Source organism: Leopardus geoffroyi, chromosome C1 (genome assembly GCF_018350155.1).
Source record: "Leopardus geoffroyi isolate Oge1 chromosome C1, O.geoffroyi_Oge1_pat1.0, whole genome shotgun sequence".
Lineage (NCBI taxonomy): Eukaryota > Metazoa > Chordata > Mammalia > Carnivora > Felidae > Leopardus > Leopardus geoffroyi.
In genome coordinates this window covers 53281410-53308284 of record NC_059328.1, presented here as the reverse complement: position 1 = coordinate 53308284, position 26875 = coordinate 53281410, and the positions used below count along the sequence as shown (strand labels likewise).

The following is a 26875-nucleotide window of genomic DNA, read 5'->3' as shown; positions in this document are numbered from 1 at the left end:
CAGCTACAGAAAATGGAACTGGTGGCCCTTCGGGCTGCAGAGACCGCCCAAGAGGGAGAGGACGGTCCACTCGCCCGTGCCACGTCCTCCTCTGCAGATGTACAGAGTGGGGCTGTGCTAAAAGTGAGGCAGACTGGGATCCGTGAGCACACTGGGCAGCCTTCAATAGCAGGTTTGGTTTGTCTCCACCAGACAAAGCTAACCGCTTAAGAGGGCCCTTTCCTTTCTGTACTAAAGCAATTCACACAGGTCAGCCACCAAAAGGCCCCTTCTCTGAGCATTTAAAACCATGCCATCAAATTTGTCCAAGCCTGTGATAGCAGCTCTCCTTGCCAGGTTTTTGTTTGCCAACATTAAGAAAAGGGGGTGGAGGGAGGGTGGGGAAGGTCCAAAGGAGAAATGCCTCCCATCAAAAGCAGGCTTCGGCTAATGTGCAGTACAGGAAGGCTTGTGAGAGAGGTTTAATGAGGTCTCTATTCACAGTTTTAAAGCTGGAACAAATTAGGGGGAGCTTAAGAAAGCAAGTCAGCCTCAAGAGAATTGTTTAGTGACACCCCTAAAACCTAGATTTTTCCATGAAATGTCAGATGCCAGTTGAGTCACAAAAGCCTGGGCACAAATTAAGAAATATAGGCAAAGTTCAAAAAAAAAAAAAAAAAAAAAAAAAAGAATCTTTTAAAATCTGGCCAAGTTTACACTTTTGTTCTCAAGCCAAACGTCCTACATTAACCCTGAAGTACCACCGTACTTTCACTAGTCAGTAACATTAAGCCAGTAGGGAAACGGAATAAAAGAATCCAGGAGAGATGGCTACAGAAATGAAAGAGAAACCAGAAAGGAAGCAAATCTGACTATCCCAACACGGACAACCATGTCAAATACTGAACTCTGCACATCTTCCAGGCAAGGTGAGTGAATTAAAAAAACAAGAAACAAAAAACAAAAACAAAAACAAACCTAGCGTATCTCCTTTCCAACTCAACCCATATGAAATGAAAAGCAGAATGTGTTCACACTGTCACAATAAGTTGTTAAAAAACTGTTTTAGAGGGATGTATAAATAGTAACATTAAATGTAAAATCAGGGAATCAGTCCCCACAGCATGATTTGTATCCACGGGTTCCTTTCTTGTGAGCTCTGAAAACCCATTCCACATTTCAAAGGATGTAGAGAACTTGCAACAGTTAAGTAAAGAGCTGGGAACAGCAATCTATGAGGGGAGGAACCTGGATTACTACTTGGCCAAGGGAAGACGGCCTTGAGGGTTGGTTTAATGCAGGTTCAGAGTGGATATGCATGAAACCTTCCAAGTGGAGGTGAGTGCTGATGATTTGTGACAAGGCCCTGCTTGTCCTTCTGGACTTTCCCTCATGGGTGATTCATTAACAGCAGCATGCCAGTCAAACTATCTTCTTAGAAGTAAATGCAAATTAGATGGTTCATGGGGTCTCTGGCCTCTCCTTAGATGAGCCAGACTAGACCCAAGGTCATGGCTTCTGGTCTAGTCTCTAAGACACTGAAGTCTTCAACCAGGATGTCTAGAGAGGGAACAGTAGAAACCATACCAACAACACAAAGATCTTTCTAGGAAAAGCACAGAAGAGGTATTTTCCCTGGGGAAAATTTTAGACACAATTTAAAGTAAAGATAAAGAGAGGCTAAAGGGATGGCTAATTCAGACTCCAAAAAATGGCATGAAAAACGAACATCTTGCACTAGCTCCAGATTTCCTGGCATCAAACATCTGACACTGTGAAGGGAAGCTGTAGGGATTCAAAAGGGAAGTACCTTTGCCTAAGGGGTTCTGTAAATTGATGAGTCTTGTCACACAAATGAGCTCACCATTACCACCCTTCTGGCTAAACGGTACACACTCCACTCATTTCCGTGAGAAGAGCAGGGATGTTAACCATCTTCAATCCAATGTGTTCTGGACACCCTTAAAACTTCTAGTAGCTCAGATTGCATGTAAATTTCAAAAAGACGGCTAAGCGCATTGTCACAGAAAGGAAAGCTGGGAATCACAAAGTCCACTCTGAGACAGGCTATGACGTCATGTAGGGTGGCACTTTAGAGAAAGGATTATCATTTCTGTCTCACCAAAGATGCCTGAAGCTCAAAACAACCTGGGCGCCTCCAACAATTTAATTTCTTTAGTGAATATTTTGTTTTCTTTGGCTTGTTAGACAGTTTATAGACAAACTCTGGGCTTTATCATTTGCCCTTCCTAGCGTTTCCATAGCCACATATGCTCAGTGGTGAAATCACTTCAGAACAAGTTCCTGAAATCACAGCTTCGAGGCAGAACCATGTATGTAAATGAGGAGTCTCTATTTCACACAGATGACTCTTAAGTAGTAATTAAAACCTTAGCATTTAGCAAGCAAGTCAACATACCTACTGCGATGCTCATAGCTGCCCTTACACCGGAACTTGTGTGCTGGGAAAACAGTGAAAATTCCTTCTTCCGAACTGAAATATTGCCACTTAATTCCAGGGTTGGATTTCAGGTTGTCTGCAAGAACTGGAGAGGGGAAAATGAAATATAACCACCAAATCCACAGGTGCAGGCAGGCACCGCTCCTTAGGCATCTGTTTTGCATAAACTGCTTGTAGTATGAAGAAATCCCACTAGATCTAAGGCTGTAAATTTTCCACTAAACATTTTCTTTCTGCTCCTTAAAAAACACCCATGAATAGAAAAATGTAATGAATGCTTCAGTCAAACGAAGCTATTATTCTTAACACTGCATGGTGACACTCTATGTCCTGGAATATTTTCCCAGCATGAATGATTCATTTGCACTAGCCTCTCCCCTCAGTAGGTTGGTCCCTGTTGGACCAGCATACACTTGCTGGCTTGGGGTACATTCTCTAATTGTGGAAAAGAGTGACATTAAAGGGCTAGTTTCCAGAGGGACTAGACCCATGACCTTGACCCCGTTCACTCCACAATGAGGAAAACAGCACAGATGGTACTTGAAAGGTCAGAACCACCATCATTCAGTAATAGCTTACAGAGTGATTCTAATGTGCCAGTACTGGGATCCAGGCTTTCCTTCATGTTATCTCATTTAACCCCTAAAACAGCTGTATGATGAAGGCAGTATTATTATTCCTTACTTTGGACTTTAGAACATATGCCTAGACGGGCGCCTGGGTGGCTCAGTTGGTTAAGCATCCAACTCTGGCTCAGGTCATGATCTCGAGGTTCATGTGTTTGAGCCCCGCATCGGGCTCTGCACTGGTGTTGAAGAGTCTGCTTGGGATTCTCCCTCTCTGCCCATTCCCCACTTGCACACTATCTATCCCTGTCTCAAAATAAATTAAAAAACTAAAAAGAAAAAAAAAAGAAAATGCGCTTAGAGAGCTTAAGTGATTTGTCTAAAGTCTCATCAGTAAAGGATCATATCGGGATTCAAGCCTGGGTGTCCTGGTTCCTATGTTCTTACCACGCGGTATCGCCTCCCTTCCTACGTACACTGTATCCCGCCGACGCCACTGACGTGCAGCAGGAATGACAGCTACCTTACCGCATGCAGTCCTGTCCCCAAACCTCCATGAAGCCTTGCTTATCCTCTCCCTTCTCTGATGCCCTTCTGACTCTCTTCCCCACTAAATCAGTTACAAATTATACACTCACTATGTGTACGTTACTGCTTTACGTGCTGCAGGATACACACAGTTGAGCAAAAACCAAGCCCTGTCGCACTAACTGATCCACCAGAAGACTTACATAGCAGGTCACGGGGCGCAAAGCAAGGGGAGGAGGAGTCTGGGCAAAGGCAAAGAGAAAGTGCGACGCGCATTTGACAAGAATGTATAGAAGCTCTGACCGCCACGCGGCCACCCTGGAGTCTGGTTCAGAGGTCGGCAAACTCTTGCAAAGAGTCGCAGAGTCAAGAACTCTGGCTTTGCAGACCAAGCAGTCTCTGTTGCAATGCATCGGACTCAGCAGCTGTAGTGCCACAGCAGCCAGGACACGGACGACGGCGTTAAGTGTGAGGGTGTGCCAATTAGAGTTTATTTACAAACAATCAGCGGCGAGCTGGATTTGGTCAGTGGGCCTTCAGTTATAGTGCTGGTCCCCTGACTGCACTGTGTGTGATATGCACTCCACGGAGGGCCTAAAGCATGGTCAGTGCCTCACGCTTTCAGCGATTACCCCACCAAACACACACTGAGAAAGTGCAGCGTATTTTATCCTCACAAAAATTCTAGGAGTAACAAATTATTATCCTCAAGTTACAGACCAAGAAGCCCTCTCAGAGTTTCCTGGCCTCCCTGAGGGCTCCCCGCGGACAAGACGGCAGTCAAGCACGCGTGACCACAATGCCGGTGCCCGTCCTACTCTGCCAGGCAGAGGTCAAGGTCAACACCTGGACTCAGGCGACCACGCTCTCCCTGGAGACCTATGGCTGAGGTGAGTGCATGTCAACATGGAGGCGGCTCTTTCTCTGGGGGTCTGAAGCCTTCGCCTTGATCTCATGTTAGCACTGGTCTTGAGGCAGCCCTGCCGAGCCGGCAATAAAAAGGCAAACACTGCCTTTGGAAGTAAAGCTCAATGACCTCATTTAAAAGTAACATCTGTAACAATAAACAGGCTACAGTGAGACTATTAAAAGGGGAGCCAAGGAGAGCGAGAATGTTTTAAAAATAAATCAGGATTCATACAGTGCATGATACATTTAGTCTCCCCACAAAAGATCATTTTGGTTCCTTATAATCATTCCGCCACTAGAGCGTAAGTATCAGGCAAGGTTCCTCAAACCCTCCTGCTGAGAACTCCTTTGGCATCTGATTAAATTTCATCCATTATTCGGTACTAGCAGAAGATGATGGATATGATGGTAATGAGGACCCCAGGGCCCAGCAGCAATCTATCACTGTGGTGTGAACCCCAACTGGGCCCCTCTCCGACCAAGATGTGGAGGTGAATAGAGGCCTATTTTCCACACAGGCAACCCAGAGGCAGCTTCCCCCATTCCTAGAAGTTAGTGAGGTGTTGGGGCCACTGGATAACTTGGGCCGGGGTGCTGCATGCTTGCTCTTTCCTCAGAAATGCTGGACACTGTCCAGGAAAAGGCTGGGCATATGTCCAACCTGCCGGCCCATGATGCACAGTGTCAGGTTTTAGGCTATCAACGGGTAGGACCTGTATTCGTCTCAACTGCTCTGCACACCTAACTCAGACAGACACATGTGAAGGTGGCAGTAAATGGTTTCTTCCTCCCTGGAGCTTCTGCCCACTTGGAAGCTACTACAGTCTCTGAAATCCTCCAGCATCTTACCTCTCCCACCTTCTGGTTAGAGTAATTACTTTTCCGGGTAACTTTTCGCTCCTCCATCCCCAGAATCGGAGATCCTTGAGGACAAGTTCTGTATCAGAGTCACCTCTGTGCCTTGAGCAGAGATGCCCAGTTCTCTTCATATCAAGGTGCTCCCTCCGTGAGAGCTGCAGGGTTGAAGTGTGCAGCATACAGGCTGGGAGCCTCTGCTCAGAAGTAGTCTTTCTCAGCCATCTGTGACACGTTTGTTTTAACCAACTCTCTTCCAATGCCAAATCCAATTAAAGATCGATATCGTGACTCAATCAATATAGAGCAAGGATAACGATAACGGTTGACACTCTGTTCTCCCAACACCACTGCCAGCATGACAGGCACAGAAATATGTAATTAGAGAGAGAAAAAGCCTGCTTGTCTGATGATTTTGGGAGAGGATACATGTCAAAATATATCAACTGTATGTTCCACTTGTGAAGTTTATGGCCTGTCAATTATGTCTCAATAAGGCTGATTTGATAATAAGACAGTGAAAGTTTACTGAGTATCGTACAGACCAGTTTTACACACAGTGTGCTGATTTTCATAATTACTTTAGGAGTTTGTTATTATATCCATTTTACAGATGCTGAATGAACTTGCTCAAGGGCAGAGTCATGACTTGATCTCGGTGTGTCTGCCTCCAAAGCCACATGCTCTTTCCAGAGCACGACAGTGCCTCTATGAGGTCAGTGAATAGATGCTGAATGCATTGGCAATCAGCAGACTGAAAAGTCTCTTGAGAGGCAGAATATACAAATGTTGGTGTTTCTCAATCAAAATAACCAGCTGCATTAGTGTGTAAATATACAATGTGAATAATTGCAATTAAGAAGGCACATGACAGAAAGGATAGGACAATGGCAAGAAGACTTAAGCTAATGTGAGCATTTAATCTTGTGAGAAAAAAACAAATGGCTGAGCTGCTAAAACTGGCCCACGCCAGCTGAGCAGTCCAATGTCACGGGGTTCACCACTGACCCCACAGGCTGGCTTAGCTGGAAAAGGGCACAGACACATACTGTAGCTCAGAAGGCAGAGTCAAGCTAATTATAACACTCAGGACTCTGAGTGACACTAAGCCATTAAAAGCATATTTTAGAGAATAGAGTTTTTATGCCACTGAGAAACTATATCACTGAGACCTCTTAATTATTCTGTAGGTGTTCAACAGATTGGAGGGGTCTTTCACTGTCAATTTGAATAAACATAAGAAAGCCCATTGGACACAGGCCCAATGCTATTTTGCACTATTTAATTTGGGTTGGCACTTAGGAACTAGAAGATGCTGATAAATCAGAATGGACTGGGAATAGGAAGCCATGGATTTTGGTCCCATCTCTAAGACTGGCAAGCTCTCTGACCTTAAATCTACTCACTGTACAGCATCCAAAGGCATCTTTCTAAAATGCAAATCAAATCCCAACATTGCTTTGCTGAAAACCCTCCCAAGGTTTCCAACTGTGCTACAACTCGCATTGCATCCAAAACTGATAAGGCCCTGCACCATCTGGCCCCTTCCTACTCTCCATACTCACTTTATATATACACGTATACGTATATATACATATATACGTATACGTGTATATATGGAGAGTACGTATATATATAAAGAGAGAGAGAGAGAGAGAGAGGAGAGAGAGAGAGAAAATGAATCTTAAGCAGGCTCCAGGCTCAGCGTGGCTTCAGCCCCATGACCCTGGGATCATGACCTTAGCCGAAATCAAGAGTCAGACACTCAACTGACCCCACTCCAGGCGCCCCGCTCTAACCTCACTTTTACCCTCTTCAACTCACTACACTGTATGTCAAGAGCTACATCTCTCAGTTCGGCAAATGTGCCAAGTTCTCCACACAAGGTGATCCTTAGCCCGGAAGAACTCTTTTACCGTCTCAGAGAGACCTTCCCTGACCGCCCCCCGCCCCCGCCCCCCACCGCAATTATTATCCTCTCTCATAGCTCCCTGTATTTTCCTTATAGCAAAAGTTAGTAATGGTCAGTGTACTGATTTTGTGGCTATGTTTCAGGTCTCTCAGGCAGACTTGCCATAAGCTCTGTGAGGGCAGGAGCAGAGTCTGGAGCCAAGTTCATCACAGAGCCTGGTGCCTGCCTCGTTTTGGGAAGCACTGAGTCACTAACTGCTAGATGAACCAGTGAATGATGGTCTTGGCCAAGGCTCTTCACCTCTGCCCCCACTGAACTCTCACAATGTCCTCATCTCTAGTCTCTACGTGATGGATTTGGACAAGGTATTTCCATAGATCCTTTAGAAACCAAAGAGAAGTAAGAAGGGTAACGAATGAGGGTCAATAGGAAGGAAGGAAGCGCAAAGATTTACAACTAGAAAGAGCAAATTTCTAACGGATTTTGATCAAGTTTATGCAAAAAAAAAAAAAAAAAAAGGAGGAAAAATTAGTATTCTTACTTCCTAGTAACTTAGAATAACTTGGTAGTCAGTACTAAGAGATGATTATTATTGACCCAAGAGTAAGGAAAATGTCCAAATAGGACCAAGAAACATTTAGACAGAATGAGAGAGAAAATTCATATTGGCCTTTAACAAACGAGGGGGTTCCCGTGACAACTCCTTGTTCTTTAAAGGCAAGCTCTGTTCCCCAGGTCACTTTCTGTGTAGCTTTCAACAAATTTACTATTTTTCTCTCATAGTTCCTATGTTAATTCTAGCAAAGACAATTTCAAAATACCCAATGGCTTATTTTTCTTGAATCACAACACACAAATCGTTGTCGGAAAAGCAGCTAAAAAATGTTCCTTTCCGGGGTGTCTGGCAGGCTCAGTTGCACAGCATGCGATTCTTGACGTCAGGGTCGTGAGTCTGAGCCTCACGTTAGAGGTAGAGTTTACTTTAAGAAAAATGTGCCATTCCCCTTTATAGGCGTTCTTTATTTCCCATTTATTGAGTCTCAAGATTTGTCTGCATTCAATGTAGTATGCTGTCTGTGGAGAATTCTAACATATGGGCTCCAGATCCCATGGCCCCCAAATATTTCCCTTCCAATTTCACCATCTACATCTGACCAATTCTTCCATCAGCTTCTCTAGTCAAAATGAAACCATGTCCCCAAACTCCTTGACTGCCCTTTTTAATACTTAAACCACCAGGCTGATGAGAAATAGATGGATTACAAACTGCTTGTAGTTGGGCTGGGACTTTGGTTTTTCCTGATGGTATTATCCACCAAAGGCAGAAACACAAAGAAATTGCTCTGTAGTAGAAAGCTTGTTGCCTCCCACCTCAAGGAACTCTGGCCTTTCTGATGCCCAGCCCAACACTACTCAGCTAAACACACAAAGCTATCTACCTCCCACAGCTTGCCAAATATAAGATACAAGAGCTGTCCTAAATACACAGAATGGCAGGCAGGCAGGCAGACACACACACACACTTCCCCAAAAGACCAGAAATACAGAGCACATTTCAATAATATTCTGTGCAACAGCAATCATTTTGGAGGGGAATAAAACAAACATTTTTAGGACTCCAAACCAAATTTGTGGCATTATACTCTGTATCACACCTTCCAGTTCCTACTCCTAGCTCTCTTCTAGAGCATCATTTTACCACATATTCTGGAGGAGCCATATTTCATGGACCCTCAGACACTGTTTATGTGTTCAGGAGTGGTAGGCATATTGAGTATTTGGTCATGTACCAGGCACTTTGCTAAGTCTTTTATACAGATTATCCCAGTTAATTCTCATTACAACCTTTTGAGGTAGGTTTAATTTAGCATTCAGGTAACCAAGGCATATAGAGGTTAATCTTTCAAGTGTCTGACAGCTAAGCAAGAGCCAAACAAGAGTTGAAGGCTTCCTGTGGAGCTTTACCAAAGAGATATTATTATTCCCATTTTAAGCTAAGCATATTCTGCCTCAGGAATGGAAGAGTGACCCTAAGCTCTGACCCCTGAATGGGCTCCAGGCCATGTATCCCAGTGATTCTTCCACCACAATGACCATGCTAGTAAAAGGCCACTGCCAAACTTAATGACAGCTGACCCAGCTAATCCCACTGTATTTACTTCAGTCTAATATGAAGGAGAGAACATACTCAAATCTCTGGTTCTGCTCCAAACTCACAGTTCCTTGTATCCATTCTAGGTTATCTACATAATGCAAAACTAACCATTCCACTCTGTCCTTGATTTGGTTAAGACAGCCTGGTCATGGGCTCAGAGAATCCAGAATAAACTTCTGGGGCAATCTAGGATCAGTGTAGGACTTACTACTCTATCTCCTTCCTTTTAATAGACCACACCCAGAGGACCCAAAGGACCAGGTGATCTCCAAACATTCATGGAAAGGGTAGGAGAAACTTTGAACAGAGTTCTCAAAGCCTAGCTGATTGTCACAATCAGCTTTTGCAACCTACGGATTCCCAAGCTTTACCAAGCCACCATTTTGAGTGGCCAGGTCTGGGCTGGGTTTTTTGACAAAGCACTCCAGGTGACTCTGATGACTGGAACAACTGGACCAAGACATTTAACTCCATTGTCCCATCTGTTTCCTTAGTTCTACTTTCTTCCTAGACTGACTGTCCTCAGCATATAAACATTTTCAAGTTTCCCTAACTTAAAAAACAATGAAGTTTCCCTAACTTAAATGATTAGCAATAGCAGAAACAATAGAACACTTCCTTCATGCTATCTCTTCCCTAAGTTATCAGGGACCTTTCCCCTTGTTCGCAGCCAAACAACTTGGAAGAGTGAGTGATCTACAAAGATTCTCTGCTTCTTGCCGTCTCATTTATCCCTCATCTAGCCATTTTGCTTATGCCATGGCCATCTCTCGACTGCCCCCTCCCACTTTTGGATAACATGTAATAGTCTAGTCCGGTTTTCTTTTTCTGCCAGGCTAACTACACTTCCGTGCACTCTCCACAAAGCTCTCTGGCTTATGCTGCTTACAAGTCTGTCAGCTTGTTGACTCCAAGCTAAAAAACAAATCAAAACCAAACCCAACCAAAACCCAACTCCTCAGAGTAATATACAAGTGGTTAAAAACTAGCTTAGTGTTACCTTCATTTCCTGTTACTTACTCCCTCTTATACAATGATACTGATTGTGCTGGCTGCACTTTTTATAGATTTCTAAATGGGAAATGTACTTACCACATGCATATCATCAGGATAATTCCCGCTGTCTTTTGAGACTCAGCTCAATCTTAGAATCTGGGCTCAAGTGCTCCAGGGGACCTTTATCATCATAGCACTTAGCTGTATAGTAACTGTATTGTCTGTTGATCTTCTCCTTCCCTTCACTCCCCTCAATAAATACATATATACAACTGTTTTTAAGCTTTGAGAGTAAAAATTCTGTCTTGATTATCTTGGTGTCTGCCACAGAAACTAGCATATATAGATGCTACCTGAGAGAAGCTCCTTAGGAGGAAGTACAAGGAATGAGTCATGGTTGGTTCTGGATCTCATGCTTCGGTGACATGTAAAATGAAGCTGCTGTTAACTGACACATGGAACATGGAGAGGGAAGAGGCTGGCTTGGAAGAGTCTAAGACATGGGTTTGATTTTAGACATAAAGAGTTTGAAATGTCAGTAGGCAGATTACAGGGATGGAAAAATCTCATCTTAAGCTGTCTGTGGTAGGAAGCCCATTGGATTAGGAGTCAGGACACATAATGTTTAGTCATCTCAATACCAACAATTTGTTTGACTTTAGGTAGATCAATTGGGCCTGTTTCTCATCTATAAAATGGACTGGATACTTGTCTTTGGTATCCATGGTAAGAATAAGATGAAAACATGAGATGGTTTATGAGGTACTAAGAAGCAGAGCAGATTGATTTTCTTGAGTACATTGTGTGTTTGGACTCACCATAGTTAGTATCATGCAAATGTAGGATGATATTATTCATGCGCATAGTCTGTGTCATTCTATATACCTGGGATATTTATGTCTGATTTGCTGTAAAGCTAAAGAAACCAGCGCTACCTTGCAAGCAAATTACAACCACATTCTTTTCTTCACTAAGGTCCTTCAAAAGGCTTGGCTCTTCCATTATAAAAACAAAAGCACAAAGAAAATCCTAGTCTCTCCCCCTCCCTCCCTCCCTCCCTCCCTTCCTTCCTTCCTTCCTTCCTTCCATTCATTCATCAAAAAGCATTTACTGTGTACCTGCTATGGGCAGGTCACTAGATCGGGAACTCAATGAATAAAAACTAAATGAAAAGGAGCAGAGGATCAGGTAGATATTCAAGATAAAAAATTCAATTTCTAAGAATGTACCGTAGAGTAAAATAATAAAGAAGAGTTGTAGCTGGGCCAACATGACTCTGAATGACACCCCCCCCACCAAGCCTCCAAGCTTCCCCTGAGGTGGCTGAGGACTCCACTGAGACTGTATCTCAGCCCAACTTCTCCCACCGCTCAATCCCACTTCTTTCCTTTTCCCGCAGGCTGCCAGTCTCCATGAAGCGTGCCCCTAGTGAACCCAACCTGTACAACCGACAAGGAATTCTACCTATAAGAGTCAGGAAAAATGACAGAAGTTGGGCCCCGAGGAATGAGCAACATTTTACAAGTCAGAGAAGGCAGGCACTGTATTTTAGGATAAAAACAATAACATAAGCTAAAGTATGGAAGAGTGAGAGAGACTGGGGATTTGAAGAAATGAAAGTGATTCCCTGAGGGTAGAGGGAAGAGGAGGAGGAGAAAATGGAGATGAAAGGCCTCTACTTTATCTTACAGGTGAGTCATCAGAGGTTTTTGAGAAATGGAGTTACAGCGCAGATGTTTGCAAAATATCTATAGTGTACAGAACATATTGAAAAAGAGAATAAAAGCAGAGAAACCTAATGGGAGGTTTTTTATATTAATTCTGTATTTAATTCTATATTCTATATTAATTTCTATATTAACAGGAAGGTCTATGAAGACCTAAGTTTATTGTCATTAGCAGTGGAGAAGACAAAGGGATTCAAGACATATCTTTGAACTACGGATTCTGAGCCAGGTTGCCCCTTCAGTGCAAAGGGGACAATGAGAACTACATCACAAGTCAGCATAATACCCAGGAAGAAGCACACATAGTAAATGCCTAGTGAGGGGTCTTGTACATAGTAAATGCTTAACAATATCCACTCACTCACACTCTCATTTGATCACCAACTCAAGAGAAATCTGTTAAAACCTGGAGAAATACTAGGTGGAAAAAGGTGAGGAAGAATTCCCAGTGTGACCAGGATGGAGGTGGAACTAATCGTGATAGTGAGCCCAGACTGGGGAGAAGTTTAGAGAAAAGTGAGCTGTCTGTTTAATTTTTGAGGTAGCGGGGTGCCTGGGTGGCTCAGTCGCTTAAACATCTGACTCTGTTTTGGCTCAGGTCACAATCTCATGGTTTATGAGTTCGAGCCCCACGTCCGGCTCCAGGCTGACAGTGCAGAGCCTGCTTGAGGTTCTGTCTCTCCCTCTCCCTCTCTCTGCCCCTCCCCCTCTCACTCTGTCTCTCAAAAATAAATAAACTTAAATAAATTTAATTTTTGAGGTAGCTACAGAATAATCACAGAGACATGTGTGTCTTAAATTTGGTTACTCAGTAAAAAAAAAAAAAAAACTCAAATAGGCCACAGCTGGAATGAGAGATTTGGAATATTTCATAGCATGTGGTAGGAGCCAAGGTGCTGGCTAAATTGAGAACATTTGGGGAGATAACATTTAGAAGTGAGGAAGGTGAGTAAGAGAGGACATGTGGGGACCTCTACCTGAGGAAAAAGGAGCTTAAGAAGAAAAATGAAAAGGACTCAGAAGTAAACAGGTAAACGGTACAGAGTAATTTTATAGAAACCAAAGGATGACAGAACTTCAAAAAAGAAGTTACAACTACTACACAGGGGTCAAGGAAAACTGAAGAGGGGTCACCTGAAATCCCTCCAGGGAAACAATGATACAGTTAAAAAAAAAAATTGGGACACTCTAAATGTTAAACTGGGGCAGACTGGTTAATTCAGGGATTTTTTTTAAGTTTATTTTATTTTGAGAGAGAGATAAAGAGGGGCGCAGAGAGAGAGAGAGAGAGAGAGAGAGAAAATCCCAAGCAGGCCCTGCACTGTCAACGCAGATCCCAATGCGAAGCTTTATCTCACAAACCATGAGATCATGACTTGAGCCAAAATCAAGGGTTGGACACTTAACCGACTAAGCCACCCAGGTGTCCCTACTTCAAGGATGTTATACAATCATTACCACCATGATCTAGAAGTATATTTATTCACATATATACAAAGAAATGTTCAGGATATATTTGTGAACTAAAGCAAAAACAAAACCAGGCTGTATCCATTATGATATGTATTATGAGAGAAGATGCATATGAGAATATATGCGACTAATAAAATCTTCTGCAATCAGTATAAAAGGGTTGTTGTGACAAACTATAAGAAAGACTAGTCTTTGCAGTAGCACCCATTATAGGGCTGGAACTTGAAGGGGAATCAGTGAAGAAAAGAGGCCTCTGTATACTTAATTTTGTATATACGTGTACACACACATGTAAACTGAATCGCATAGCCTCAACAATCTAGATTTCTAAGTGACTGAATAGTTTTTTAATAGTATTTTTTTAATGTTTGCTTACTTTTGAGAGAGAGATAGAGAGAGAGTGGGGTAGGGGCAGAGAGAGAGGGAGACAGATGATCCAAAGTGGGCTGTGCACTGACAGCAGTGAGCCCAATGCGGGGCTTGACCCCACGAACCATGAAATCAGGACCTGAGCTGAAACTGGATGCTCAACTGACTGAGCCACCCAGGCACCTCTAGATTTCTAAGTGACTGAACAGTTTTTAGATGTTATATGAATAATTATCACATCTCTTGTGACGCTAATGCAATCATGAAGCTCGGACAGTCAGGCATAAAAAGAAACGAGAAATTCCTAGTTTGATTTTTATTCTCTTATTTTAGGTTTTTAGACAGAACACAAGCTTTTCATTGCATTGGCATTAGCATACTGAACAGATAATTCCCATGGCATTTTAAAGAAGAGAGAGAGAAGCCTACAACACACAATCTTTGGCATTCACAGAAGGATGCAGTGAAGCCCCTGAAAGTGGCAACACAGGCCCTGGTGCCCACCTGTGCCTCCAGCAGCATGTACCGCTGTAACCTGACTTACAGATGCCCTTACGCCCCGTGAATCCCGTTTCTCGATGGAGACTGCGACGCTACCAAGATCGAAGTTTGCAACTTCAAATGAGGTCTTTAAATCAAACACAATATAAAAAAAGTCCAGGCACTTTTTCTTTTGGCAAGAAAGACTAACTCCCCCTCTGCTCACACCTCAATTGCATAACTCAAGGGAGCAAGAGGTAACTTTCCTTGGACTCTTCAAATAAACTCTCTTTAGGGATCAGGCTACGCACAAGAAAATAGCTCAGCAGGAATTTAAAAAAAGAGAGAGACAGGGAGGGAGGGAGAGAAACTAGGGATAAAAGCAAGAAGGAATCTGAGCAAAACATTACCAGCACCATAATGTAACGCATGAACTGTCAAATGCTGGTTGCCTGAATGGAATCAGGGACAAGGAGTCAGTTTAGAAAGCAGAGATCTGGCAGGGGTAGGTTTAAGAAAAAGAATATACATGTGTGTCAGATGGATGGACACATGACCTAGTTTTGGCTAAATAAAGCTAAGAATGGTTTACAATTTTTGCGAGTCTGTTTCCAGCTAGTCTGAAAGGCAATCTGAAACTGTGTTATCAATTAGGGACCCATTGACGGATTATATACAGTCTGAAAGGGCCCGAGGCTGGACATCTTACAGATGTAAATATCAGACATGCGATAGCCTATGAAGTCCATTAATTCTGCTCTGAAAAGGGGCATGAGCTGTAGAGGAGGAAAGGGGGGGGGGCCTCTGAGGTCACCCTCCACCATCTACCACTCCTCTTAAATTACAAATGACTGCTCAAGAATGTGGACTTTGGGATGCAGCCACTGCTTGGTGGAATGTCACAAAACTTCAAATACAAGCAAGTCAGTTCTCAAATACCTGAATATTGCCAAAAACTGCTTGTAAATCTAGCTATGTCAACGGTGCCGAGAACAACTCTCCTTAGGGTAGTATGTTACACTTGAGTCATGCTTTTAGAAATATCAGAATTCAAGATCTGATCTTTAACCATACACCTCTGTCCTCACCATCTTCTTCCTCCCCTTCCTGATTTTTTAAACTTCCTCTCCCCTCACTAATAACTACTGTAATGAAACAGAACTCTGTCAAGATTCCCAATTATGTGTTCAGAGGAGTTCTACTCTAAAACCTCAGTTACAGAAGATAATCTCAACATAACGAAGAGGTCTTCAATACTGCTTCCTCTGGCCTTGCTCTTGGCCAATGATCTTGCTTCCTAAGTCTCTTGAGAAAACAACATCACGAAGAATGGAACGTCCACTACCTTGACCATTATGAGCATCTCTGCACACTTGCTCTTCCTTCCCTCCTCTTATTAAGAATGAACACTGTGCTTTTGGACCCTCTCCTTGGAATCCCACTATCTCTTGCCTAATCAAGGAAAAGGCTCCAGCAATTGTCACTCCTCTTGCTTCTGGGTCTTTAGCTTTCCTCTACTGGATCCTCCTCTTTGGCACACAACCATGCTATAACTCCTTTCAATTTAACACTCTCTTAACTCCACATGGCACTCCAGCTTTCCTTCCTTTCAGCAAACCCTGGCAGTTCATGTACTTACTGTTTCCAGCTCCTCTCCATTTTTAAGAGCTCGAACTAACCAGGATCATCCTATCATTCTAGTCTACTGATCTACCAAACAGCCCTCATTCAAGTTCATTGATGACTCCCCCCCCCACCCCCCCCCCTGCTAAATCCAAGGTCAGGTTTCTTAGCCTTCATCTTACTGGGCCTACTTAACCCAGTTGACCTCTCCTTGCTTCTTGAAATACTTTGTTCACTTGGCTTCAAGGAGATGGCTCTCTTGGTCTTCTACCAGATTGACTTCCTTTTCAAATTCCTTTACCGCTTCCTCTTCATTTCAGTGACCTTTAAGCAGTAAAGTATCCCAAGACTCAGTCCTGGACTTCTTTTCCATTTTATCCACGGCTTCTTGCTAGATGACCTTTTTGGGTCTCATGATTTAAGTATTACCTATACACAATGAATCTCAAATTTCAGTCTCCAGTCTGACCCATTCCCCAGACTCCAGACTTGTATATCCAACTGCTTAGACAACATTTCTATGTGGATATTCTATTTTTTAATTAAAAAAATTTTTTAGGGATGCCTGGGTGGCTCAGTCAGTTAAGTGGCCGACTTTGGCTCAGGTCATGATTTTGCCATTTGTGGGTTCATGCCCTGCATCAGGCTCTGTGCTTACAGCTCAGAGACTGGAACCTGCTTCAGATTCTGTGTCTCCCTCTCTCTGCTCCTCCTCTGCTTGCACTCTCTCTCTCAAAAAATAAACACTAAAAATTTTCGAAAAAATAAAACGAAAAAATTTTAAAAATATTCGTTTTTGAGAGAGAGAGAGAGAGAGAGAATCTGAAGCGAGCAGGAGAGGTGCAGAAGAGAGAGGGAGACAAAGAATCTGAAGCAGGCTCCAAGTTCTGAGCTGTCAGCACAGAGCCCGATGCAAAGCTCAAACCCAGGAACTGTGAGATCATGACCTGAGCCGAAGTTGGACGCTTAACTGACTGAGCCACTCAGGCACCTCTCCATGTGGATATCTAAAGCACATTTCAAACCCCACTTTTTTCAAACTGAAATGTTGATTCCTTGACTGTCACCAGTATTCTCTATCATAAAAAATGGCAACTGTCATTCTCATTGATAAGGCCAAATACCTTGGAAGTCCTTGCCAGCTCTTCTCTTACTCTCACACACTCCCCACCCCATCTAATTAATCAGGAAATCCTAATGGTTCTATCTGCAAAACACATTGAGAATCCAACCACTTCTCACCACCTTCACTGTTACTGCACTATTAATGCTATGGCCACCTGCCACCTGGATTTTGGGATAACCTCTTAAATGGTCTCCCTGCTTCCACTTTTGCCTTGCTATTATGTATTCTTGCCACAGCAGTGATTAACCTTTTAACCTAAGCCAAGTCATGACTCTGCATAAACCCTTTGTTCCTTGCCCTCACCTCTCTCCACCAGGACCTCCTATCTTATTCGCAGCAAAATCTGAAGTCCTTATAAGGGCCAGTAAAGTAAGGTCCTTGGTGATCTGGCCCCCAATTGCCTCTTTGGTCTCATCTTCTACTGTCAATCCTCACCCACTGAATCACACTTATAGTGGCCTTCTTGCTGTTACTGAGCACACTAAACATTCTCCTAACTCACACCCTTTGCCTGGGATACGTTTCCTCCAGTTATTCTTACGGTTTTTCAAGCCCACTTATTCAGATCTCACTGATGAGCACTTTTATAAAATAAGAAGATTCCTCCCTCCTCCCCCGCCTCTCCCCAGCCCAAAGTACCACTGTGTCTCATCCTTACATTGCTTTTCCTCCATAACATTCATCATCAGACATGTATATTTCCTTGCCCTTTTAAGATTTATGTCCCCCAGCTCCCAGAATATAAGCTTTTTGCTTCATTTATAGCTGACCTAATACAAAGGAAAAGTGTTTACCCATAGAAGGTGCTCAATAGGTACACACTAGGACTATTAATGACGGAGATAGATCTTAACAATACACTCATTATTAGAAACAATGAAAACATATAAAATAAGGCAATGAGGATGGAGCCCTGGCTGCAGCAGCTTCCAGATCCTCCAAGGTCTGGCCCACTGAGGTGAGAGATCCTGGCAGAAGAGTGTTGTTCTGGCTCCCAAGTGAGCATGCACCACCCTCAGCCTGGCCCCAGCCTGCACTTTCTCAAGTCCCAGTCACCTAGCCAGGAGGGTAATGGAGTTTTGTTTAGAACCTTAGCACCATACTGAGGATCTACTATCAGATATGTATTATGAAAGGTACTGTCTACCAGAAAGGACTGAAAATAACACCGGAAAATAGTGTGTAATTCCTTATTGCTTTATTTTTTCCCTTGTTATACAAAGCAACGCATGCTTAATTTAAAATTAAGAAAATTAATAAGGAAGTAAACATATCCCACTATTCCAGCACTAAGAGGTAAGTATTAACATTTATGTGTGAGCCCTTCTGTATCTTATGTATATAAAGAAGTAATGGACTATATTTTTTCCTTATTAATTCAAACAGTCCACAAGTTAACACATATTGTAAAAATTTTTAACAAGATGTGTATTTCTGGGACACATTTATATCCGATCCTATTCAAAAAGTGCTAATTCAAACTCAAGTCTTCAGACCCAGCAACATGTCTTGTGTTACTGAGCATATGGGAGGTAAAGAGGTAAGGAGTGAATCTGGAAACTAGAAAATTCAAGTTCCAGCTCTGTGCCCTGTGCCAGCTATGGAATCTTCCATAATTCATTTTCTCTGTCCACTCTATGCTCTTCCCTCTTTTTTTTTTTTTTTATGGAAAATATTTTCAGTAAACTTTAAGAATTAACCCCACTTGCTCCAAAAAAACCCAAAAACCCAAAAACCAAAAAAACAAAACAAAAAACCCAAAAACAAAACAAAAAACAAAAACAAACAACAACAACAAAAACCAAATCCATTGTATATTGCTCTAGACAATATGTGCTTGGCATATTTAGGTTGATCATTTAATTTAGCCAGAAGCTGGAGTTTTAAATTTTTTTTTTCCAACATTTATTTATTTTTGGGACAGAGAGAGACAGAGCATGAACGGGGGAGGGGCAGAGAGAGAGGGAGACACAGAATCAGAAACAGGCTCCAGGCTCTGAGCCATCAGCCCAGAGCCCGACGCGGGGCTCGAACTCATGGACTGCGAGATCGTGACCTGGCTGAAGTCGGACGCTCAACCGACTGAGCCACCCAGGCGCCCCGAAGCTGGAGTTTTAATATCCTTAAGCAACAGAAGGCTTATAGTTCTTCCTTTCCAGGCTTACTTAGATTACTTGTTTTGTGTATACAACAACTCTCAAAGACCACAACTCTCCCCACGGACAATGACTGGATGGGGTCCTAAAAGTAAATATTCTGTTCCTCTATCTTCTCTAGAGTTTTACATATCTGCAAGAGACCTGGAATTTGGGAAATACAGTTCTTCATGTTTAAGGATTAGATCCTTCATCTATCCAATAATAAGGGAAGCCTTAGGATCTCCTGAGCCTCAGATTTTTCTTTGGCAAAATCTGAGGATTGAAGCTGATAGGTGATGTCTAAATTTTATTTCTAACTCTTTTTTTTTTTTTAATTTTTTTTTCAATGTTTATTTATTTTTGGGACAGAGAGAGACAGAGCATGAACGGGGGAGGGGCAGAGAGAGAGGGAGACACAGAATCGGAAGCAGGCTCCAGGCTCTGAGCCATCAGTCCAGAGCCTGACGCGGGGCTCGAACTCCCGGACCGCGAGATCGTGACCTGGCTGAAGTCGGACGCTTAACCGACTGCGCCACCCAGGCGCCCCGTATTTCTAACTCTTAAAAGGGAAGCCTTTAGGTTCTGAAGCCCATCAACAAATGTACATAACAAGACAAATAGGGTGAGAAATATAGACTGGAATGCCAGGACAAGATAGCAGAGACACTATGTGCCTTTGGAACTATATATAACTATATATGCACAGGTACCCTAATAGTTATTACCACTGCATTTGAACAAAGTGCAACTTCAATATATAACATCCTGGCACCATTTCTTAGAAATGCTTCCTCATCATCCTTTCCAAAACACCAAAACAAATTAAAAATTGTAAATAGGGAATATAAATTCAGCACATTCTAATGCAAAGATGGGTCTCTAAAATAACCTTTAAAATAACGAGTGTAAAACTCCTAATAAATGAGACAATGGATTCAAGAGTCTAGCAAGGTATATGCCATATATATATATACTATACAGTAAACACTCAATACAGTTCAGCTGGATTTTCTTTTTCCTTTCCCTCTTCCAAGTGTCAACTTCCAGAAAGAAATATCCAATTTTAAGTATATGATATTTTCTGTTCAAATCTTAAGGGATAACATCTAAAGCAATACATTTATTCAGTGTGAATGTGGTGAAATACAGTTCACCTTTATAAGCCAAGAGATTACTGACCTGAATTTAAATCTCGTCCTGGATTGAAGGCCCGGCTATTAACCGTAGTAGAAAGTCGATCACAACTAATTGTTCTAGATACATTGGTGTTAAAGTTCCCATCAAATCTGAAACAATAGAATTAGCAATATTTACTTAGCGGTTATTAAATTCAGAAAAACCAACAAGATAATTCATACTGCATATGAACAGTAATAAACAGTATATTGTTTATTGTACTGTTTATTGTATATAACCGGCTCATAAACAGTAAATTGTGATTTAGATTTTAAATATTAAAAAATATCATTTCAGAACAATATGGGAAAAAACAACATCTGCTTCTAGGAGGCTTTAGAAGTCAAGTTCAATTCTAAGGAGATTAAAAAATAACAATCCTTTGACCCAATTCTCTCCCTAATGAATTTGAGTGAGGCACTATTAATAAAATCATACAGAAAACAGATTTGACAAAATCAGACAATAATTTTAAAAATGCAGACTTAAGCTCTGATGTAATATATGAAACAATTCTTTAAATTATCTTATCTGAAAACCAGTGATCAAGAACAAAAATAGTGAGTAATGAAGGAGAAAGAACGTTTGGGGCTTAGGCAACATCTAGACCTGAATCCCTGCTCTGTTCAATTTTCCTGAACCTTGGTTTTCTTATCCAGGGAAGAAAATTAAAAAAAGAGAGAGAGAGAGAGAGAGAGAGAGAGAGAGAGAGAGAGAGAGAGAGAAAGAGAGAGAGAGAACAAAGTTCCTCTCCTGGTATAGAACACATAGTTTGTACCTTCTGGACTATAATATAAATAAAGTCAAAGCCTTTTTGATTTCCAGAGGTAGTTCAATGTTAGGGTTAGGGCTAGAACAATGTAAGTACTCTGGCTAGTTGCTGATCAATAAACACTAGTGTAATCAATGACTCATTTGCTACAGCAAACAGCAATCTGCAAGAAAATAAGAGGAAAATGTACCATCTCATTCACATACACTCCCTACAAGTTTTTATTCCCCCCATGAGTATTTTTTTTTAATGTTTTATTCATTTTTGGGACAGAGAGAGACAGAGCATGAACGGGGGAGGGGCAGAGAGAGAGGGAGACACAGAATTGGAAGCAGGCTCCAGGCTCTGAGCCATCAGCCCAGAGCCTGACGCGGGGCTCGAACTCACGGACCGCGAGATCGTGACCTGAGCCGAAGTCGGCCGCCCAACCGACTGAGCCACCCATGAGTATTTTTAAGTGAACTTAATCCAGAAGTAACAAAAGCAAAAAACTTTGAATTTCTAAATAACTCATTTAGGATTTGATATACTGATAAGACTCATGAAATTTCTAAGAGTCCCCCGTCAAAACTAACTTAATCTGAAATTAGAGTTTTTAAAATTAATGTTAAAATGTGTACGTACATCAATTTATAAATGCCATTAATGAAATTCCATAAACACAGGTAGAGAAACTATATGACCCGGAAGAAACATTCCTAAAAATCAAGATCCACTCAATTATTCATGTGAACTTTGAGGATCTGTCGATCCCATTTCACAATATATAAGAATTAGTACGTTAAACTGATTGTATAAGCAAGGGGACTAGGTCTTCACCTGGTGTGTTGGGTTCTAAAACAAAAGTTAAACAGTTTTGTTTGGATACATATCATCTCAAAGGAGAAAGTAACTGGATTTTAAGAGACCTTTAGTTCAGCCTCCAGCCCAGTACAGAATTATATCTTATATATCAACATTGTCAACTGTGGCTCCAAGGACAACAGTTGCTTCACCAACGTGGTTGCTCTTCCTTGGACCTGCTCCAATTTGTCTAGACAAGAGATTGCTGCCTCAAAAGCCACAGATGGAGAGGAAAGAAGAAATTAATACATCGGCAGCTGCCTGTGTGCATGCAGGCAAAGCAACATAATCTCACTAGCCCTCTCTCATAGCATTTCAACATCTGTGCCGCAGGAGTGGCACTATACAAGGAACTCACCTGCTTGCCTTGCTCTAGATAGCCACATAAAATCTATTCCCTCACAAACTTTTTAATAAAAGACACGATGACGTTTTGGGCTCATGGGCTGGCTATACAGTCTCCATCACAACTGCTAAAACTCTGTCACTGTAGTGTGAAAGCAGCCAAAGAGCATTCACAAAGAAGGAGTATGGCTGTGTTCCAAAATACCTTAATTTTCAAAAACAGGCAGGGTGCCAGACTTGTTTCACCCCTGGCCCAGATCAGGGCAGTCCAGGAGAATTCTCTGTAATGATGACAATGTATTATTTTTGCAGTGTCCCGTATGGTAGCTACATGCGGTTGCTGAGCATCTGAAATGTGCCTCATGTAACTTAAACACTAAATTTTTAAAGATTTTAATTCCAGTTAACATATGAAATTTTCTATTGTATAATTTTAACTTAAATGTAAATCATCACTGAGTAGTGGCTACCATTTTGGACAAGTGCAATTATCGAAGTTTCTCTTGATTATTTACCCAGTCTTCCTTCAAGTCTTTATTCACTTATTATTTTCCCAGAAAGTCCTGTCCTAACTGTGGATGGTTTCTCATTCTATGCCAAGTGCCTCCATCTTATCTCAAAGCATGTGCCATAATTTAAAAAAAATATTCTATTTCAGAGAAAGAGAGAGGGCACAAGCTCATTATAACGAGCAAATTATCTTATTTTTAATTTTTATTTTTTTGCCTTTTCCATATATCAAATAAAGACAGGTCAAGTTAGAGGTGAGATGCCAAAGGTTTTGGTATGGAAGGCTTCTTGTGTAAATCCTACCACATGGCTCTTGAACTCCCAATTCTTTCTAAAACCTTTTCACATATCTGAGAAGTCTTAGTTCCCCCAATGGGACTCTAAGTTACTTGAGGATTTGTATTTCTCTCTCAAGTCTAACACTCTGTTGGCAATGTGTGGTATTCCATAGATTCTTATTGGTGACAAATGAGGAAGGGCAGAGAGGTAGTCACTGGAAAGCTCTGGGTATCTTACCCAGTCATATTCATGGAACATCTATGATGAACAAGGCACTGCCACTGTGGCAAAGCATGGTTATGTCATGGTCAGCAGCATGGACTTGAGCAGTAACCAGACCTGCACTGGACTTTGCATTTAAATTCCATCTTGCACATAACTTACGTTTTCTAAGCCTCTGTTTTTCTCATCTGTAAAATGGTGATAACAATAGCACCTATTTCATAAGGTTGTGTTAAGAATTAAATCAGAAAATGGCTCTTAAAAGCCTGTCACCTAGTAAGCATTTAATAAGTAATAAGAACTACGAATGGATGGGTTAGTAATGGTAACAGCAGCTACTAAGTGTTCATCATATGTCAGGCATATTCCAAGTATTTCGCACAGATAAACTCAATGTGATCCTCACAAAGCCTAGGAAAAGTACTATTATCATCTCCATTTGAATGCCTGGAAACTGAGGCATGGAAATGTTAAATCAAGAAGTCCAAGGTCGCAGCTGGGAAGCAAACAGAACCAAGATGTAAACATACACTTGAGCTCTCCTTCATAATGAATACGTTACAACATATCTCAATAAATCAACAAATAAATCATCCTTGACATTATCTAAAATAGCTGAAGTAGAATTCAATTCTCTCAGAGGAAAAGGTTACTCTGAAAGATTGTAAGGCATAGGGGAAATCTTTGCTTTTTACTTAATAGAAAATGACAGTGGCTAAACATAAGGCTTCACAATGCATAGCTACAGAGAGAGTTCTCTACTCACAAAGATAAGGATTTAGAGGAAAAGGAAGAAAATATTAAAGGCAGGTGTTCTTTACTAATTGTTGATAAAGTGAATGCTCACTACTGGCATAGCTATGAAATTGGCCATTAGGGAGTTGTTTTTTATTATTTCATTCTAGAAAAGCCTCAAGTTCCCCTCCCAAATCCGAGGGGTTTCAAGAGAGTCAGTGGATAGGAGAGCCAGCATGTACATTCCTTGCACAGAGAAGAGATACAGCAGACCTGGTGCCAGCTCAAACCAGTTTTCTCCTTTTCCTGGTACTAAACTCCTCTGAAAGAAAGACCCTGGCATTCTGAGAACCTTGAACAAATGGCTTATGTACAACAAAGGTAATAGAATGAAGACAATACCAAGAAAAAAAACTGCACCAAATTCTGAAAATTCTCAGGGCAGTTAACATAGGATGCACAATGCCACAACTGTGGTTTTACTGTAAATGTGGACAAGACGTAACACTGAAACACAGCTCAGGAAAGCCCCAACTGATGTGTGCAAACACACAGGCTTCCAGAGACCAAACCTGATCCAGACCTGATCCAAAAATAAAATGTAAAATACCTGAAGAAGTTCTTTTCTCTGAAGGAATCCATAGAACAATCCTGATGTCTTAGCATTAAATAACCACCTTGCAGGAGAATCCCAGCCAGAGAGCAATCTGACTTGTGTCTTGTTTGCTCAAGGACAAGAGTGTTCTGAAAGTTTAGCAGGAAGGGATGAACAGCTTGTTACCTCATTTTGGAACGTGATTTAATTCTTGCTCCCTGGGTAACCTGAATGAAGTGAATGCTGGTGGTTTTAAGTTAATTTTCTCCTAGTAAGCCCCCACATTCTGATATTTAAAGAATTCAGAGACCTGTCAACCACTCTCTTTCCTCCTGCTTCCTGGTGGATGCTATTCTTTAAGTGGTAACAGTCTCTCAATAGTCTCAGTTGTCTTGAGTTCCTTCACGTGTGCTGAACCTCAGCCATAAAGCATGCACTCCCCAGCTGGGTTAACACTGAAGTGCCCAGAAATAAACCTCACTCTGCTTCTGTCTCTGCCTAGACTGCTGACCTGCCAGTCAGGTAAGGAAGCAGGTGTCAACAAGGGGCTTAGAGATACAGGAGAACAGTGTGTCCCGAGCTGCTGAGCCAGCTAGGAGAAAAAGCAAGAGCAAAAACCCTGTGATTATCTCTTCACCCTCCACTCGCCCACACTCACTAGTATCTTCTCTTCTGGACTCCAGATTCCTCCTGGACTCTAAACACAGGAGTAAAACATGCTTGGCCGTTATATTAGCCACCTCCAGATCCCAGAGAAACAGTTGCCTTGACTACGATGGGAATGCATTTTATGCACCTGTGCCTCTTCTAAATACTATTTATAAAAAGAAACATACTACTCACCCTGATTTGGGGACTATGAGAAACATAAAGTTACTGCTTACAATACTTTATAGAAACATGTCAGTTATGCTTAAGGGTTACCTACAAGATTTTTCATTGAGAAGTATATTAGCTGCCAGTCACATTTATAGTATTCCAGCTTTATGGAAAAGGTCAAGTACTGGTAAAATCATAGATTTTCGTATAAAATGAGTAGGGCAATTCAACTTTATATCTGTACTTTAAAAAAGGAATTTATAATAAGAGAATGATCCTATCTAAATCTCCTATAGACCCTCACTTGAAAAAAAAGGAGATATTGGATTATGACTGCTTTCTATACTTACTTTCATAAGATAAAACCAGCGCCTGAAATTTAGTTTCAAATAATTCTATCTTTCCTATGCCTGTAAGTTTGAAAAGGAAAAAAAAAAAAAAAAAAACTTCCTTCTGGATTTACTTTCATGAACAACTGATCGAAACTGCATCCCGAGGGAGAAAACAGAACTGTGACTCCCACTTTGATCTCTTCCCCATGGAGAAATTCACTCCCTGCCTGGCTTGCAAGATGTTCATTTGATTGACGTTTGCTCTGATGTGCAAACTGCTTTGAACTTCAGACATTTAATTCCCATCAGGCTGCAGTCATTTTTATTCTCCTTCAACAGGATTTACAAGCAGGAGATCAGCAAATGTAGAAGATAAAATAAATTTGCAGAAGCTTTGAATCTTACATCAAAACAGTGTTCAAGTGAGTTCCAATTGGATTTCATTCAGCCACGATTCACAGTGTAAATCAACTTTTCAGTGGAGTTCCAGTTTAGAAAGAAAAAGATATAAAGGAGAGAGACACATACACCAGTTGGGATTTACTTCCTGAGTCTCTTTTTTGGTCTTTGTTTAAATTTCCTATGGAAGGTGATTTGCCAGGCAAATCACTCAGAACCCTGGGTTTTCCTCAACATTTCCAAGGAAGCCTGCCCAATTTATCACTTTGCACACAAAAACCACACCCACAGTGTGGATTCCCAGGGTGGTGGTGAAATGCGGTATTGCTCACGGACACATTTTTAAGGCAGTAATTGAAAAAGCAAATCCCAGAGGATCTCTCAGAAGAGCCAGGCTCAAACTGCCAGTTGAGTCCATTAACAAAGCAACTATGATGACAGCTAATGGGCTAGGGAATGTTTTTTACTTGTTTGCTTGTTTTTAATCACTGCTAAAATGCCGAGACAGGTGCAAAAGGTTAAAAACAAAAAATCCCACTATTTCTTCCTGA

At 41.7% G+C, this 26875-nt stretch overlaps 1 protein-coding gene across 3 annotated transcripts in view; it reads right to left on the bottom strand.

Annotated features, from left to right (window-relative positions):
• CACHD1 (cache domain containing 1) overlaps positions 1-26875 on the bottom strand; it is a 210214-nt gene that overhangs the window by 55825 nt on the left and 127514 nt on the right. For 2 of the 3 annotated variants that reach the window (XM_045477681.1, XM_045477684.1), the window contains 2 exons: positions 20477-20583; positions 2399-2525 (listed from right to left, as the gene is read on the bottom strand). In XM_045477681.1, coding sequence (XP_045333637.1) covers positions 2399-2525; positions 20477-20583 — 234 coding nt within the window. Of the gene's footprint in view, positions 1-2398; positions 2526-20476; positions 20584-24789; positions 24889-26875 lie in introns of those variants that run through there. The other variant, XM_045477682.1, reaches the window with a different exon arrangement.